The sequence below is a fragment of the Coregonus clupeaformis genome, chromosome 7, assembly GCF_020615455.1.
Source record: "Coregonus clupeaformis isolate EN_2021a chromosome 7, ASM2061545v1, whole genome shotgun sequence".
In the NCBI taxonomy this organism is placed as follows: Eukaryota; Metazoa; Chordata; class Actinopteri; order Salmoniformes; family Salmonidae; genus Coregonus; species Coregonus clupeaformis.
The window spans coordinates 74,794,436-74,806,935 of NC_059198.1; the positions used below are offsets into that span (position 1 = coordinate 74,794,436).

Genomic DNA, 12,500 nt, shown 5'->3' on the forward strand with positions numbered 1-12,500 from the left:
TGAAAGACTCAAATACAACTCTTCCAACTTCCACTTTAGAAATTATAATTGCTGTAATCTACAGTAGTACAACAAACTACCAATGGATCATTCATGTCCGTGTCTAGTTCCTTTCATAACGCAGAAGTAATTAAACGTTGGCTAGCTAGCACAAAGTCAGTCATGCTAGCTACACAAGTGGACTACACATCTCGAATGTTCAGAAAGTGAAGCTTACGTTGCAAAATTCTCATTTAATAAAATGATACAGTACTGCTAGCTGGTAATGTTGGCTAGCTAGCAGTGGCTGCGGTGTTGACTGTTTGAAAATGTAGCTGGCTAGCTAACCTCGATAGTTTCTCTATACTACACCTTTGTCTTTGATACCAAGACAACTATGTAGCTAGCTAACTTTACACTAATCAAATCGTTCCGTTGAAATGTATTTAGTTGCTATAGTACTGCTAGCTGGTATAGTTGGCCAGCTAGCAGTGGCTGCGGTGTTGCTACCCGCTAGCTAGCTAGCTTTAATGGTCCAGGTAGTGGGTTAGCTAGCTAGCCTCATGCTTCACCGGGCTCAGTCGAATACACTACAATACTTACCTACAATAACTACCTACAATAACTACCTGGATAAAATACCTACAATACCTAACTACAATACCTACCTACAATCTAAATGCATGGTTTAAGCTTTACTCGACACATATAAAGAAGAAGCCAAGCTTACCTCCCCGCTTAGAGAAACACAACCTCACCCCATCGCTCCTCAACGTCCTCAGACATGGATGGACGTCGAATACTGACTTGTATCACAGGTGACCTGGCTGTCACACAAACACGCACATGCAGGCACACATTCACACACACATGTTGCCATCAGTGGTTGTGGTGACATTTATAAGGTGAGAGGAGAGGCTGTGATCATCATGTTTTAAACTAACCAGAGAGGAGAGGCTGTGATCATCATGTTTTAAACTAACCAGAGAGGAGAGGCTGTGATCATCATGTTTTAAACTAACCAGAGAGGAGAGGCTGTGATCATCATGTTTTAAACTAACCAGAAAGGAGAGGCTGTGATCATCATGTTTTAAACTAACCAGAGAGGAGAGGCTGTGATCATTATGTTTTAAACTAACCAGAGAGGAGAACTCTGACAACGGAGAAAATAACAAGAGAAGAGAGAAAAGAGGAAGTGGCTTGCAGTTGGTCTTCTCTCTCTCTCTCTCTCTCTCTCTCTCTCTCTCTCTCTCTGTCTGTCTCTCTCTCTCTCTCTCTCTGTCCATTAACAGCAACTACAACAACAACATTAATGAGAATAACAATACATTAAAGCAATAGTAGTCGACCAGTCTCAACATGACTGAGAAGACACATTACATGGTATGAAAGCCAAAACAAAACAGGAAATATTATTGACATTACATTAAACTTTTCACTGGCTGTCCCTCAGGTTGTGGCAGGAGGACACATATTTGGCTGCCAAAATTGCACATTTTGGCTTTTCACCCAATAAATATTAGATTTTTTCTTCCTCTTTTATAGTTTCAAATTCTTTGTACTGAATGATAATTTTGGGAAAGAAAGATTCTCTTAGGTATGAGTATTTGTCACAGTGTAATAGGAAATGCAGCTCTGTCTCTATCTCTCCCCGGGGGCAGAGTGAGCACAGCCTGTCCTCTCTGGGCAGCCAGGTTTGCCTGTGACGACCGGTCTCTATAGCCAGACTGTGCTCACTGAGTCTGTACCTAGTCATTGTTTTCCTCAGTTTTCTATCAGTCACAGTGGTCAGATAGTCTGCCACCATGTACTGTCTGTTTAGAGCCAAATAGCATTGAAGTTTACTTTGATTTTTTGTGGTGTCTTTCCAATAGGTGATATATTTTTCTTTTTTCTTTGTGTTGATTTGGTTGGGCCAGATTTTCTGAGTGCTGTCCTGAGGCTCTATGAGGTTGGTTTGGGTAAGTGAACTGAGCCTCAGAACCAACTGGCTGAGGGGACTCTTCTCTTGTTTCATCTCTTGACATAGTAGAGCTGTGTGATGGAATGTTTTGGGGTCACTTGTTTTTAGATGGTTGTAAAATATGTTGGCTCTTTTTTCTATTCGAATAAGGAGGGGGTATTGGCCCAATTCTGCTCTACATGCGTTATTTTGAGTTTTTCATTGCACTTGCAATACAGTCTTGCAAAGCTCTGCATGCAGTATTTCGATTGGATGTTTGTCCCATTTGGTAAATTCAGTATTAGAGAGCGGACCCCATACTTCGCTGCCATATAGAGCAACAGGTCTGACAGAACCTGTGCAGATGATCTAGATGCTGCTGTAACCCTTCCTTAGTGGGAGACAGTAGCACCAGGTCATCTGCGTACAGCAGACACTTGATTTCAGTGTTGTGTAGGGTGAGACCAGGTGCTTCCGATTCTTCTAATGTTATTGCCAATTCATTAATGTAGATGTTAAATAATGTTGGACTTATTGTGCAGCCCTGTTTCACTCCACGTCCCTGAGATAAGAAGTCTGTTTGTTTGTTGCCGATTTTAACCGCACATTTGTTTTTAGTGTACATTGATTTAATAACGTCATATGTTTTCCCTCCAATACCACTTTCTATTAGTTTGTAAAAAAGACCTTCGTGCCAAATTGAATCAAATGCTTTCTTGAAGTCTACAAAACACGAGTAGATTTAGCCTTTGTTTTGGTTTACTTGTTTGTCAGTTAGAGTGTGGAGGGTGTAAATGTGGTCTGTTGTACGATAATAAATAAAAAAATCCAATCTGGCTTCTGCTTAGGACATTGTGTTCATCAAGGAAATGATGTAGTCTGCTGTTTATGATACTGCAGAGAATTATCTCCAAGTTGCTGTTAACGCAAATTATTCTGTAATTATTTGGGTCAAATTTTTGGGTTGGAGAGTGCAACATTTTTCCAATAATTATTGTTCTGTAATAGGGGTATCCACAGGATTCTGATAGTCTTTGACTGCTGATTCAAGGATTTGTAATTTGTCTTGTATATCTTGTTGATCTGGGCTCTTTGTTATATTGCTGTAGAGGTTTGCAAAGTGATTTCTCCACATATCCCCATTTTGGATAACCAATTCCTCATTATGAGGTTTGTTTAATTTATTCAAATTCTCCCAGAAGTGGTTTGATTCTATGGATTCCTCAATTACTTCAGTGTTTCCCCATATTGAAGGCGTATATTTTTGTTGTCTGGGTCTCTGTGTTTTTGATTAGATATATTTCTCAATGACTTTCTTAGATTTTTGCAACCATTGTCAAACCATTTTTCATTATCTATTCTTTTTGGTTTGCTCTTATGTTTCCAAGGAGGCTAATTTGTGAAATATAAAGTTTATGTTCCAAACGGCCAAATTTACACCTTCTCTCTCTCTCTCTCTCTCTCTCTCTCTCTCTCTCTCTCTCTCTCTCTCTCTCTCTCTCGCTCCACCACCCTCTCTCTCTCTTCCACTCTCTCCCTCTCGCTCTCTCTCAGGGCTTGTCTCTGACCTGCTTTCTCTCTCTCGCTCTCTCTCTCTCGCGCGCGTCTCTCTCTCTCTCTCTCTCTCTCTCTCTCTCTCTCTTTCTCCTCCCCTCCCCCTGCTCCCTATCTCCCTGAACATCTGTGTGTGACAGGTGAGAGAGGAGTGATAGTCCCTCGACACGCACCACTTCACCTCTCTCCCTTCTCTCCCTCTCCTCCCTCTCACTTCTCATTGGCTTTTCACCTTCACTAACCTCATCCCTTTCTCCCTCTATTCTCTCTCCTGTCTCTCACATCCACTCTGCCTCTCTCCCTCTGCTCTCTTCTGTGTCCGCTCTCCTCTCTCTCACTTCTTATCTTCATTTCACCCTCACTCACTCCCCTTATTCTTGAAAGTTGTAATAGTAGAATGCACAAGGTGCAATTTTGAAATTTGGTAGTGCATCATCAGTTTTCCTCTTGTCATATCAGTCATTGCAAACCTTAGAGAGCTATTTATAACTATAAATGTCCAGATCAACTAGCCCATGTCAGCTAATGTTTTTTAGCTAGGTTTTTGAGCCCATAGATTTTGTTGTCATGTTTGAGTTACTCAAATATCACATGAATACACATTAGACATGGCAAAATGTATAGAATTGCAAGAAATAAGCTTTAAACCTGCAAATTGTTCTCTCCACTAACAAGGGGGGTGTGAATAGTTTGTGAATGAACAGTGCTTGTGCCCATAGAAATAGACGTGGCGCGTGGGCACGCAGGGGGACGCGCGGGATGTTCCCCAATGCTGGAAGGGGGGCCTGAGTGAAAAAGTTTGGGAACCCCTGTGCAGGTTTTCATCAAGGATCTCTCTGTACTTTTCTCCATTAATCTTTCCCTCAATCCTGACTAGTCTCCCAGTCCCTGCCGCTGAAAAACAAGTCAAGGGGTCTGAAAACTTTCCGAAGGCACTGAACACCATGTTTACCTGTGTTTACCTGTGTGTACCTGTGTTTACCTGTGTTTACCTGTGTTTACCTGTGTTTACCTGTGTTTACTTGTGTTTCAAGTCAAATAAAATGTTATTTGTCACATGCGCCGGAAACAACAGGTGTAGACCTTACCGTGAAATGCTTACTTACAAGCCCTCAACCAACAATGCAGTTCAAGAAATAGAGTTAAGAAAATATTTACTAAATCAAAAAAAGTTTTTAAAAAAATAAAATAAAATAACACAATAAAATAACAATAACGTTATACAGGGGGTGCCGGTACCGAGTCAATGTGCGGGGGTACAGGTTAGTCGAGGTCATTTGTACATGTAAAGTGACTATGCATAGATAATAAACAGCGAGTAGCAGCAGTGTAAAAACAAGGGGTGGCCAATTGATTAATTGTTCAGCAGTCTTATGGCTTGGGGGTAGAAGCTGTTAAGGAGCCTTTTGGACCTAGACTTGGCTTTCCGGTACTGCTTGCCGTGCGGTAGCAGAGAGAACAGTCTATAACTTGGGTGACTGGAGTCTTTGACAATTTTGTAGGCCTTCCTCTGACACCGCCTAGTATATACACTACCGTTCAAAAGTTTGGGGTCACTTAGAAATGTCCTTGTTTTCGAAAGAAAATCATTTTTTTTGTCCATTAAAATAACATCAAATTGATCAGAAATACAGTGTAGACACTGTTAATGTTGTAAATGGCTATTGTAGCTGGAAACGGCTGATTTTTTATGGAATATCTACATAGGCGTACAGAGGCCCATTATCAGCAACCATCAGTCCTGTGTTCCAATGGCACGTGGCGTTTGCTAATCCAAGTTCATCATTTTAAAAGGCTAATTGATCATTAGAAAACCCTTTTGCAATTATGTTAGCACAGCTGAAAACTGTTGTGCTGATTAAAGAAGCAATAAAACTCGCCAAGAGGACAAATACATTAGAGTGTCTAGTTTGAGAAACAGGCGCCTCACAGGTCCTCAACTGGCAGCTTCATTAAATAGTACCCGCAAAACACCAGTCTCAACGTCAACAGTGAAGAGGCGACTCCGGGATGCTGACCTTCTAGGCAGAGTTGCAAAGAAAAAGCCATATCTCAGACTGCCCATCTTAATCTTTTCTTTTTATTGGCCAGTCTGAGATATGGCTTTTTGGTGTTGTTGACCTGTTTAAAGGTCTTGCTCACATCGGCATGGAGAGTGTGATCACACAGTTGTCCGGAACAGCTGGTGCTCTCATGCATGCTTCAGTGTTGCTTGCCTCGAAGCGAGCATAAAAGGCATTTAGCTCGCCTGGTAGGCTCGCATCACTGGGCAGCTCGCAGCTGGGTTTCCCTTTGTAGTCCGTAATAGTTTGCAAGCCCTGCCACATCTGACGAGCGTCAGAGCCGGTATAGTAGGATTCAATCTTAGTCCTGTATTTACACTTTGCCTGTTTGATGGTTCGTCTGAGGGCATAGCAGGATGTCTTATAAGTGTCCGGATTAGTGTCCCGCTCCTTGAAAGCGGCAGCTCTAGCCTTTAGCTCGATGTTGCCTGTAATCCATGGCTTCTGGTTGGGATATGTACGTACGGTCATTGTGGGGACGACGTCTTTGATGCACTTATTGATGAAGTCCGTGACTGAGGTTGTGTACTCCTCAATGCCATCGGATGAGTCCTGGAACATATTCCAGTCTGTGCTAGCAAAACAGTCCTGTAGCGTAGCATCCGTGTCATCTGCCCACTTCCGTATTGAGCGAGTCACTGGTACTTCCTGCTTTAGTTTGTGCTTGTAAGCAGGAATCAGGAGGATATAATTATGGTCAGATTTGCCAAATGGAGGGTGAGGGAGAGCATTGTATGCGTCTCTGTGTGTGGAGTAAAGGTGGTCTAGAGTGTTTTTTTCCCCCTCTGGTTGCACATTTAACATGCTGGTAGAAATGAGGTAAAACGGATTTAAGTTTGCCTGCATTAAAGTCCCTGGCCACTAGGAGCGCCGCTTCTGGATGAGCATTTTCTTGTTTGCTTATGGCCTTATACAGCTCGTTGAGTGCGGTCTTAGTGCAAGCATCGGTTTGTGGTGGGAAATAGACGGCTACGAATAATATAGATGAAAACTCTCTTGGTAGATAGTGCGGTCTACAGCTTATCATGCTGTACTCTACCTCAGGCGAGCAATACCTCGAAACTTCTTTAATATTAGACATCGCAAACCAGCAGTTATTGACAAATAGACACACACCCCCGCCCCTCGTCTTACCAGACGTAGCAGCTCTGTCCTGCCGATGCACGGAAAACCCAGCCAGCTCTATATTATCTGTGTCGTCGTTCAGCCACGACTGGGTGAAACATAAGCTATTACCGTTTTTAATGTCTTGTTGGTAGGATAGTCTCGATCGTAGATCATCCAGTTTATTTTCCAGTGATTGCACGTTTGCCAATAGAACGGATGGTAGAGGTGGTTTACCCACTCGCCGACGAATTCTCACAAAGCACCCCGACCTCCGCCCCTTGTCTGTATCACCGTCTTTTCTTCACGCGAATGACGGGGATTTGGGCCTGGTCTCTGGGAAACAGTATATCCTTCGCGTCAGACTCATTAAAGAAAAAATCTTTATCTAGTTCTAGGTGAGTAATCGCTGTTCTGTTGTCCAGAAGCTCTTTTTGGTCATAAGAGACGGTAGCAGCAACATTATGTACAAAAATAAGTTACAAACAATGCGAAAAAACTAACAAAATAGCACAGTTGGTTAGGAGCCCGTAAAACTGCAGCCATCCCCTCACCAGTCATTATGTGTTTACATTTTAGTCATTTAGCGACTTACAGTTAGTGAGTGCATACATTTTTCATACTGACCCCCCGTGGGAATCGAACCCACAACCCTGGCGTTGCAAGCACCATGCTCTACCAACTGAGCTACAGGAGGTTTACCTGTGTTTCTATGTGTTTACCGGTGTTTACCTGTATTTACCTGTGTTTACCTGTGTTTCTACGTGTTTACCTATGTTTACCTGTGCTTACCTGTGTTGACCTTTCTCCAGGTGCAGGGGGCTGGTCTCCCCAGGACAGCGACAGCTACCCGTGGCTCCAGGTGGACCTGGGCAGCCGGAAACAGGTGGTTGCCGTGGCAACGCAGGGCAGGTACAGCAGCTCTGATTGGACGACGAGGTACAGGCTGCTCTACAGCGACACGGGCAGGAACTGGAAGCCCTATCATCAGGATGGAAACATATGGGTAGGTAACACATAACCAGTGTGTGTGTGTGCGTGCGCATATGACTTCCATGCGTACGGGGTGCATGGCTGCGTGCGTGGATGCATGCGTGTGTGTGTTCCTATGGGAATCAGCCAAATGGTCTGATCATGATTCTGTTGTATGGAAGCCCTGCAGTGATAAATGTGTATCTGGTCCACTGAAGGGAACGTTAAGCTGTTGTTTTTGTGCGCTGCATCATAATCGTTTGGGACTCATTATTAATTCAACAGTGTTATGTTTCGGCCATTAAACCTGATCGATTGCTTTTAATATTTCTGCAAATTAAAAAATGCTTATACCATCTATCTTACATCGCTTGTATAACTTTGCCCACCTGGCTGTTTTTAAGGGATGTGACATCTATATTGGCTTTTAATTTATCGGCGGTGTAAGTGTAAATATTACAGACTGAACAAATATTAATCTGTGCAATACACCTACATGAAAGACAGAACTTCGCAGAAAGGATGAGGTTTTCTTGGATGGCGTTTCTGTTTTCTACTGTACCTCAGCAGGGAAAGTAAATGTAAAAATAAAGTATTCTCTAGGCTGTCTGCTTTATCCGTGGTAGATAAGTCCTGTTTTAATTTCTTCACAATAGGATGAAGCTTAGAGTAATATATTGGTTCATGCTCTCGTCTGGTTAAAGAAGGAACAAGAGAAAAACCCTCTTCCCTATCAGCATGTGCTGAGGAGAGAGGGAGAGAGAGGGACAGGGAGAGGGGAAGAGAGACAGAGAGACAGAGAGGGAGGGAGAGACAGAGAGAGAGAGAGAGAGAGAGAGAGAGAGAAGAGAGAGAGGGAGAGAGAGAGAGAGAGAGAGAGAGAGAGAGAGAGAGAGAGAGAGAGCGAAAGAGAGAGAGAGAGAGAGAGAGAGAGAGAGAGAGAGAGAGAGAGAGAGAGAGAGAGAGAGAGAGAGAGAGAGAGAGAGAGGGAGAGACGAGAGAGAGAGAGCAGAGAGAGAGAGAGAGAGCGAAAGAGAGAGAGAGAGAGAGAGCGACGGAGAGAGAGAGAGAGAGAGAGAGAGAGAGAGAGAGAGAGAGTGAGAGACAGAGAGAGCGAGACAGAGAGGGAGAGAGAGAAGGAGAGAGATAGAGAGGGAGAGAGAGAGGGAGAGATAGAGAGAGAGACAGAGAGAGGGAGAGAGAGAGGGAGAGAGACAGAGAGGGAGAGAGAGAGAGGGAGAGAGAGAGGGGGAGAGAGGGAGAGGGAGAGAGAGAGGGAGAGAGAGAGTGGGAGAGAGACAGAGGGAGAGAGACGGAGAGAGAGAGAGAGGGAGAGGGAGAGAGAGAGAGAGGGAGAGAGCAAAAGGAGGTCTCCCTCTCTCTCTCTCCCTCTCTGTCTCTCCCTCTCTCTCTCTCCCTCTCTCTCCCTATCTCTCTCTCCCCCTCTCTCTCTCTCCCTTTCTGTCTCTCTCCCTCTCTCTATCCCTCTCTCTCCCTCTCTCCTCAGCATATGCTGATAGGGAAGAGGGTTTTTCTCTTGTTCGTTCTTTAGCCAGACGAGAGCATGAACCAATATATTCCTCTAAGCTTCATCCTATTGTGAACAAATTAAAACAGGACTTATCTACCACGGATAAAGCAGACAGCCTAGAGAATAATTTATTTTTACATTTACTTTCCCTGGCGAGGTACAGTAGAAAACTGAAGAAAACCTCATCCTTTCTGCTAGAGAGAGGAGGAGGGAGAGAGAGGGAGAGAGAGAGGGAGAGAGGAAGAGAGAGAGGGACAGACAGAGCGAGAGAGGGAGCAGGAGAAGGAGAGCGAGAGCATTGGCTAGGAGATGGATAGAGAGAGAGAGAGAGAGGTAAACTTAAGGTTTTAACCCGTCATTGAATTGCTTACATGGACAAGTGTTCATTGCAAAAGGACAGGGTTGTTCGGTCAAGGCAAACCCCCACACACACATACAGTGCATTCTGAAAGTATTCAGACTCCTTGACTTTTTCCAAATGTTGTTACGTTGTTGCCTTATTCTAAAATTGATTAAATCGTAATTTTTTCGCTACAAGCTTGGCACACCTGTATTTGAGGAGTTTCTCCCATTCTTCTATGCATATCCTTTCAAGCTCTGTCAGATTGGATGGGGAGTGTTGCTGCACAGCTATTTTCAAGTCTCTCCAGAGATGTTCGATCGGGTTCAAGTCCGGGCTCTGGCTGGGCCACTCAAGGACATTCAGAGACTTGGCCGAAGCCACTCCTGTCTTGGCTGTGTGCTTAGGGTTGTTGTCATGTTGGAAGGTGAACCTTCACCCCAGTCTGAGGTCCTGAGCGCTCTGGAGCAGGTTTTCATCAAGGATCTCTCTGTACTTTGCTCTGTTCATCTTTCCCTTGAACCTGACTAGTCTCCTAGTCACTGCCGCTGAAAGACTTCCCACCACCATGCTTCACCGTAGGGATGGTGCCAGGTTTCCTCCAGACGTGACCCTTGCCATTCAGGCCAAAGAGTTCTGTCTTGGTTTTATCAGACCAGAGAATCTTGTTTCTCATGGTCTGAGAGTCTTTAGGTGCCTTCTGGCAAACTCCAAGTGGGATGTCATGTGCCTTTTACTGAAGAGTTGCTTCCATCTGGCCACTCTACCATAAAGGCCTGATTGGTGGAGTGATGCAGTGATTGTTGTCCTTCTGGAAGTTTCTCCCATCTCCACAGAGGAACTCTGGATCTCTGTCAGAGTGACCATCGGTTTCTTGGTCACCTCCCTGACCAAGGCCCTTCTCCCCCGATTACTCAGTTTGGCCGGGCGGCCAGCTCTAGAAAGAGTCTTCTTCCATTTAAGAATGTTGGAGGCCACTGTGTTCTTGGGGACATTCTATGCTGCAGACATTTTTTGGTACCCCTCACCAGATCTGTGCCTCGACACAATCCTGTCTCGGAGCTCTACAGGCAACTCCTTCGACCTCATGGCTTGGTTTCTGCTCTGACATGCACTGTCAACTGTGGGACCTTACAGTGAGGGAAAAAAGTATTTGATCCCCTGCTGATTTTGTAAGTTTGCCCACTGACAAAGACATGATCAGTCTATAATTTTAATGGTAGGTTGATTTGAACAGTGAGAGACAGAATAACAACAAAAAAATCCAGAAAAACGCATGTCAAAACATTTATGAATTGATTTGCATTTTAATGAGGGAAATAAGTATTTGACCCCTCTGAAAAACATGACTTAGTACTTGGTGGCAAACCCTTGTTGGCAATCACAGAGGTCAGACGTTTCTTGTAGTTGGCCACCAGGTTTGCACACATCTCAGGAGGGATTTTGTTCCACTCCTCTTTGCAGATCTTCTCCAAGTTATTAAGGTTTGGAGGCTGACGTTTGGCAACTCAAACCTTCAGCTCCCTCCACAGATTTACTATGGGATTAAGGTCTGGAGACTGGCTAGGCCACTCCAGGACCTTAATGTGCTTCTTCTTGAGACACTCCTTTGTTGCCTTGGCCGTGTGTTTTGGGTCATTGTCATGCTGGAATACCCATCCACGACCCATTTTCAATGCCCTGGCTGAGGTTCTCACCCAAGATTTGACGGTACATGGCCCCGTCCATCGTCCCTTTGATGCGGTGAAGTTGTCCTGTCCCCTTAGCAGAAAAAACACCCCCAAAGCATAATGTTTCCACCTCCATGTTTGACGGTGGGGATGGTGTTCTTGGGGTCATAGGCAGCATTCCTCCTCCTCCAAACACAGCGAGTTGAGTTGATGCCAAAGAGCTCGATTTTGGTCTCATCTGACCACAACACTTTCACCCAGTTCTCCTCTGAATCATTCAGATGTTCATTGGCAAACTTCAGACGGCCCTGTATATGTGCTTTCTTGAGCAGGGGGACCTTGCGGGTGCTGCAGGATTTCAGTCCTTCACGGCGTAGTGTGTTACCAATTGTTTTCTTGGTGACTATGGTCCCAGCTGCCTTGAGATCATTGACAAGATCCTCCCGTGTAGTTCTGGGCTGATTCCTCACCGTTCTCATGATCATTGCAACTCCACGAGGTGAGATCTTGCATGGAGCCCCAGGCCGAGGGAGATTGACAGTTATTTTGTGTTTCTTCCATTTGCGAATAATCGCACCAACTGTTGTCACCTTCTCACCAAGCTGCTTGGCGATTGTCTTGTTGCCCATTCCAGCCTTGTGTAGGTCTACAATCTTGTCCCTGACATCCTTGGAGAGCTCTTTGGTCTTGGCCATGGTGGAGAGTTTGGAATCTGATTGATTGATTGCTTCTGTGGACAGGTGTCTTTTATACAGGTAACAAGTTGAGATTAGGAGCACTCCCTTTAAGAGTGTGCTCCTAATCTCAGCTTGTTACCTGTATAAAAGACACATGGGAACCAGAAATCTTTCTGATTGAGAGGGGGTCAAATACTTATTTCCCTCATTAAAATGCAAATCAATTTATAACATTTTTGACATGTGTTTTTCTGGATTTTTTTGTTGTTATTCTGTCTCTCACTGTTCAAATAAACCTACCATTAAAACAATAGACTGATCATTTCTTTGTCAGTGGGCAAATGTACAAAATCAGCAGGGGATCAAATACTTTTTTCCCTCACTGTATATAGACAGGTGTGTGCCTTGCCAAATCATGTCCAATCAATTGAATTTACCACAGGTGGACTCAAGTTGTAGAAACATCTCAAGGATGATCAATGGAAACAGGATGCACCTGAGTTCAATTTCGAGTCTCATAGCAAAGAGTCTGAATACTTATGTAAATAAAGTATTTATGTTTTGTATTTTTATAAATGTGCTAAAGAAAAATCTAAAAACTTGTTTTCACTTTGTGATTATGGGGTACTGTGTGTAGATTGATGATGATTTTTATTTATTTAATCAAT

General features: G+C 44.0%; 1 protein-coding gene across 1 annotated transcript in view; it reads left to right on the plus strand.

The window, feature by feature from the left end:
- The window catches only part of LOC121569322 (contactin-associated protein-like 2), a 345,749-nt gene that overhangs the window by 183,290 nt on the left and 149,959 nt on the right, over nt 1–12,500 (plus strand). Inside the window, exon 6 of the mRNA XM_045221575.1 lies at nt 7,455–7,648. Coding sequence (XP_045077510.1) covers nt 7,455–7,648 — 194 coding nt within the window. The remainder of the gene's footprint in view (nt 1–7,454; nt 7,649–12,500) is intronic.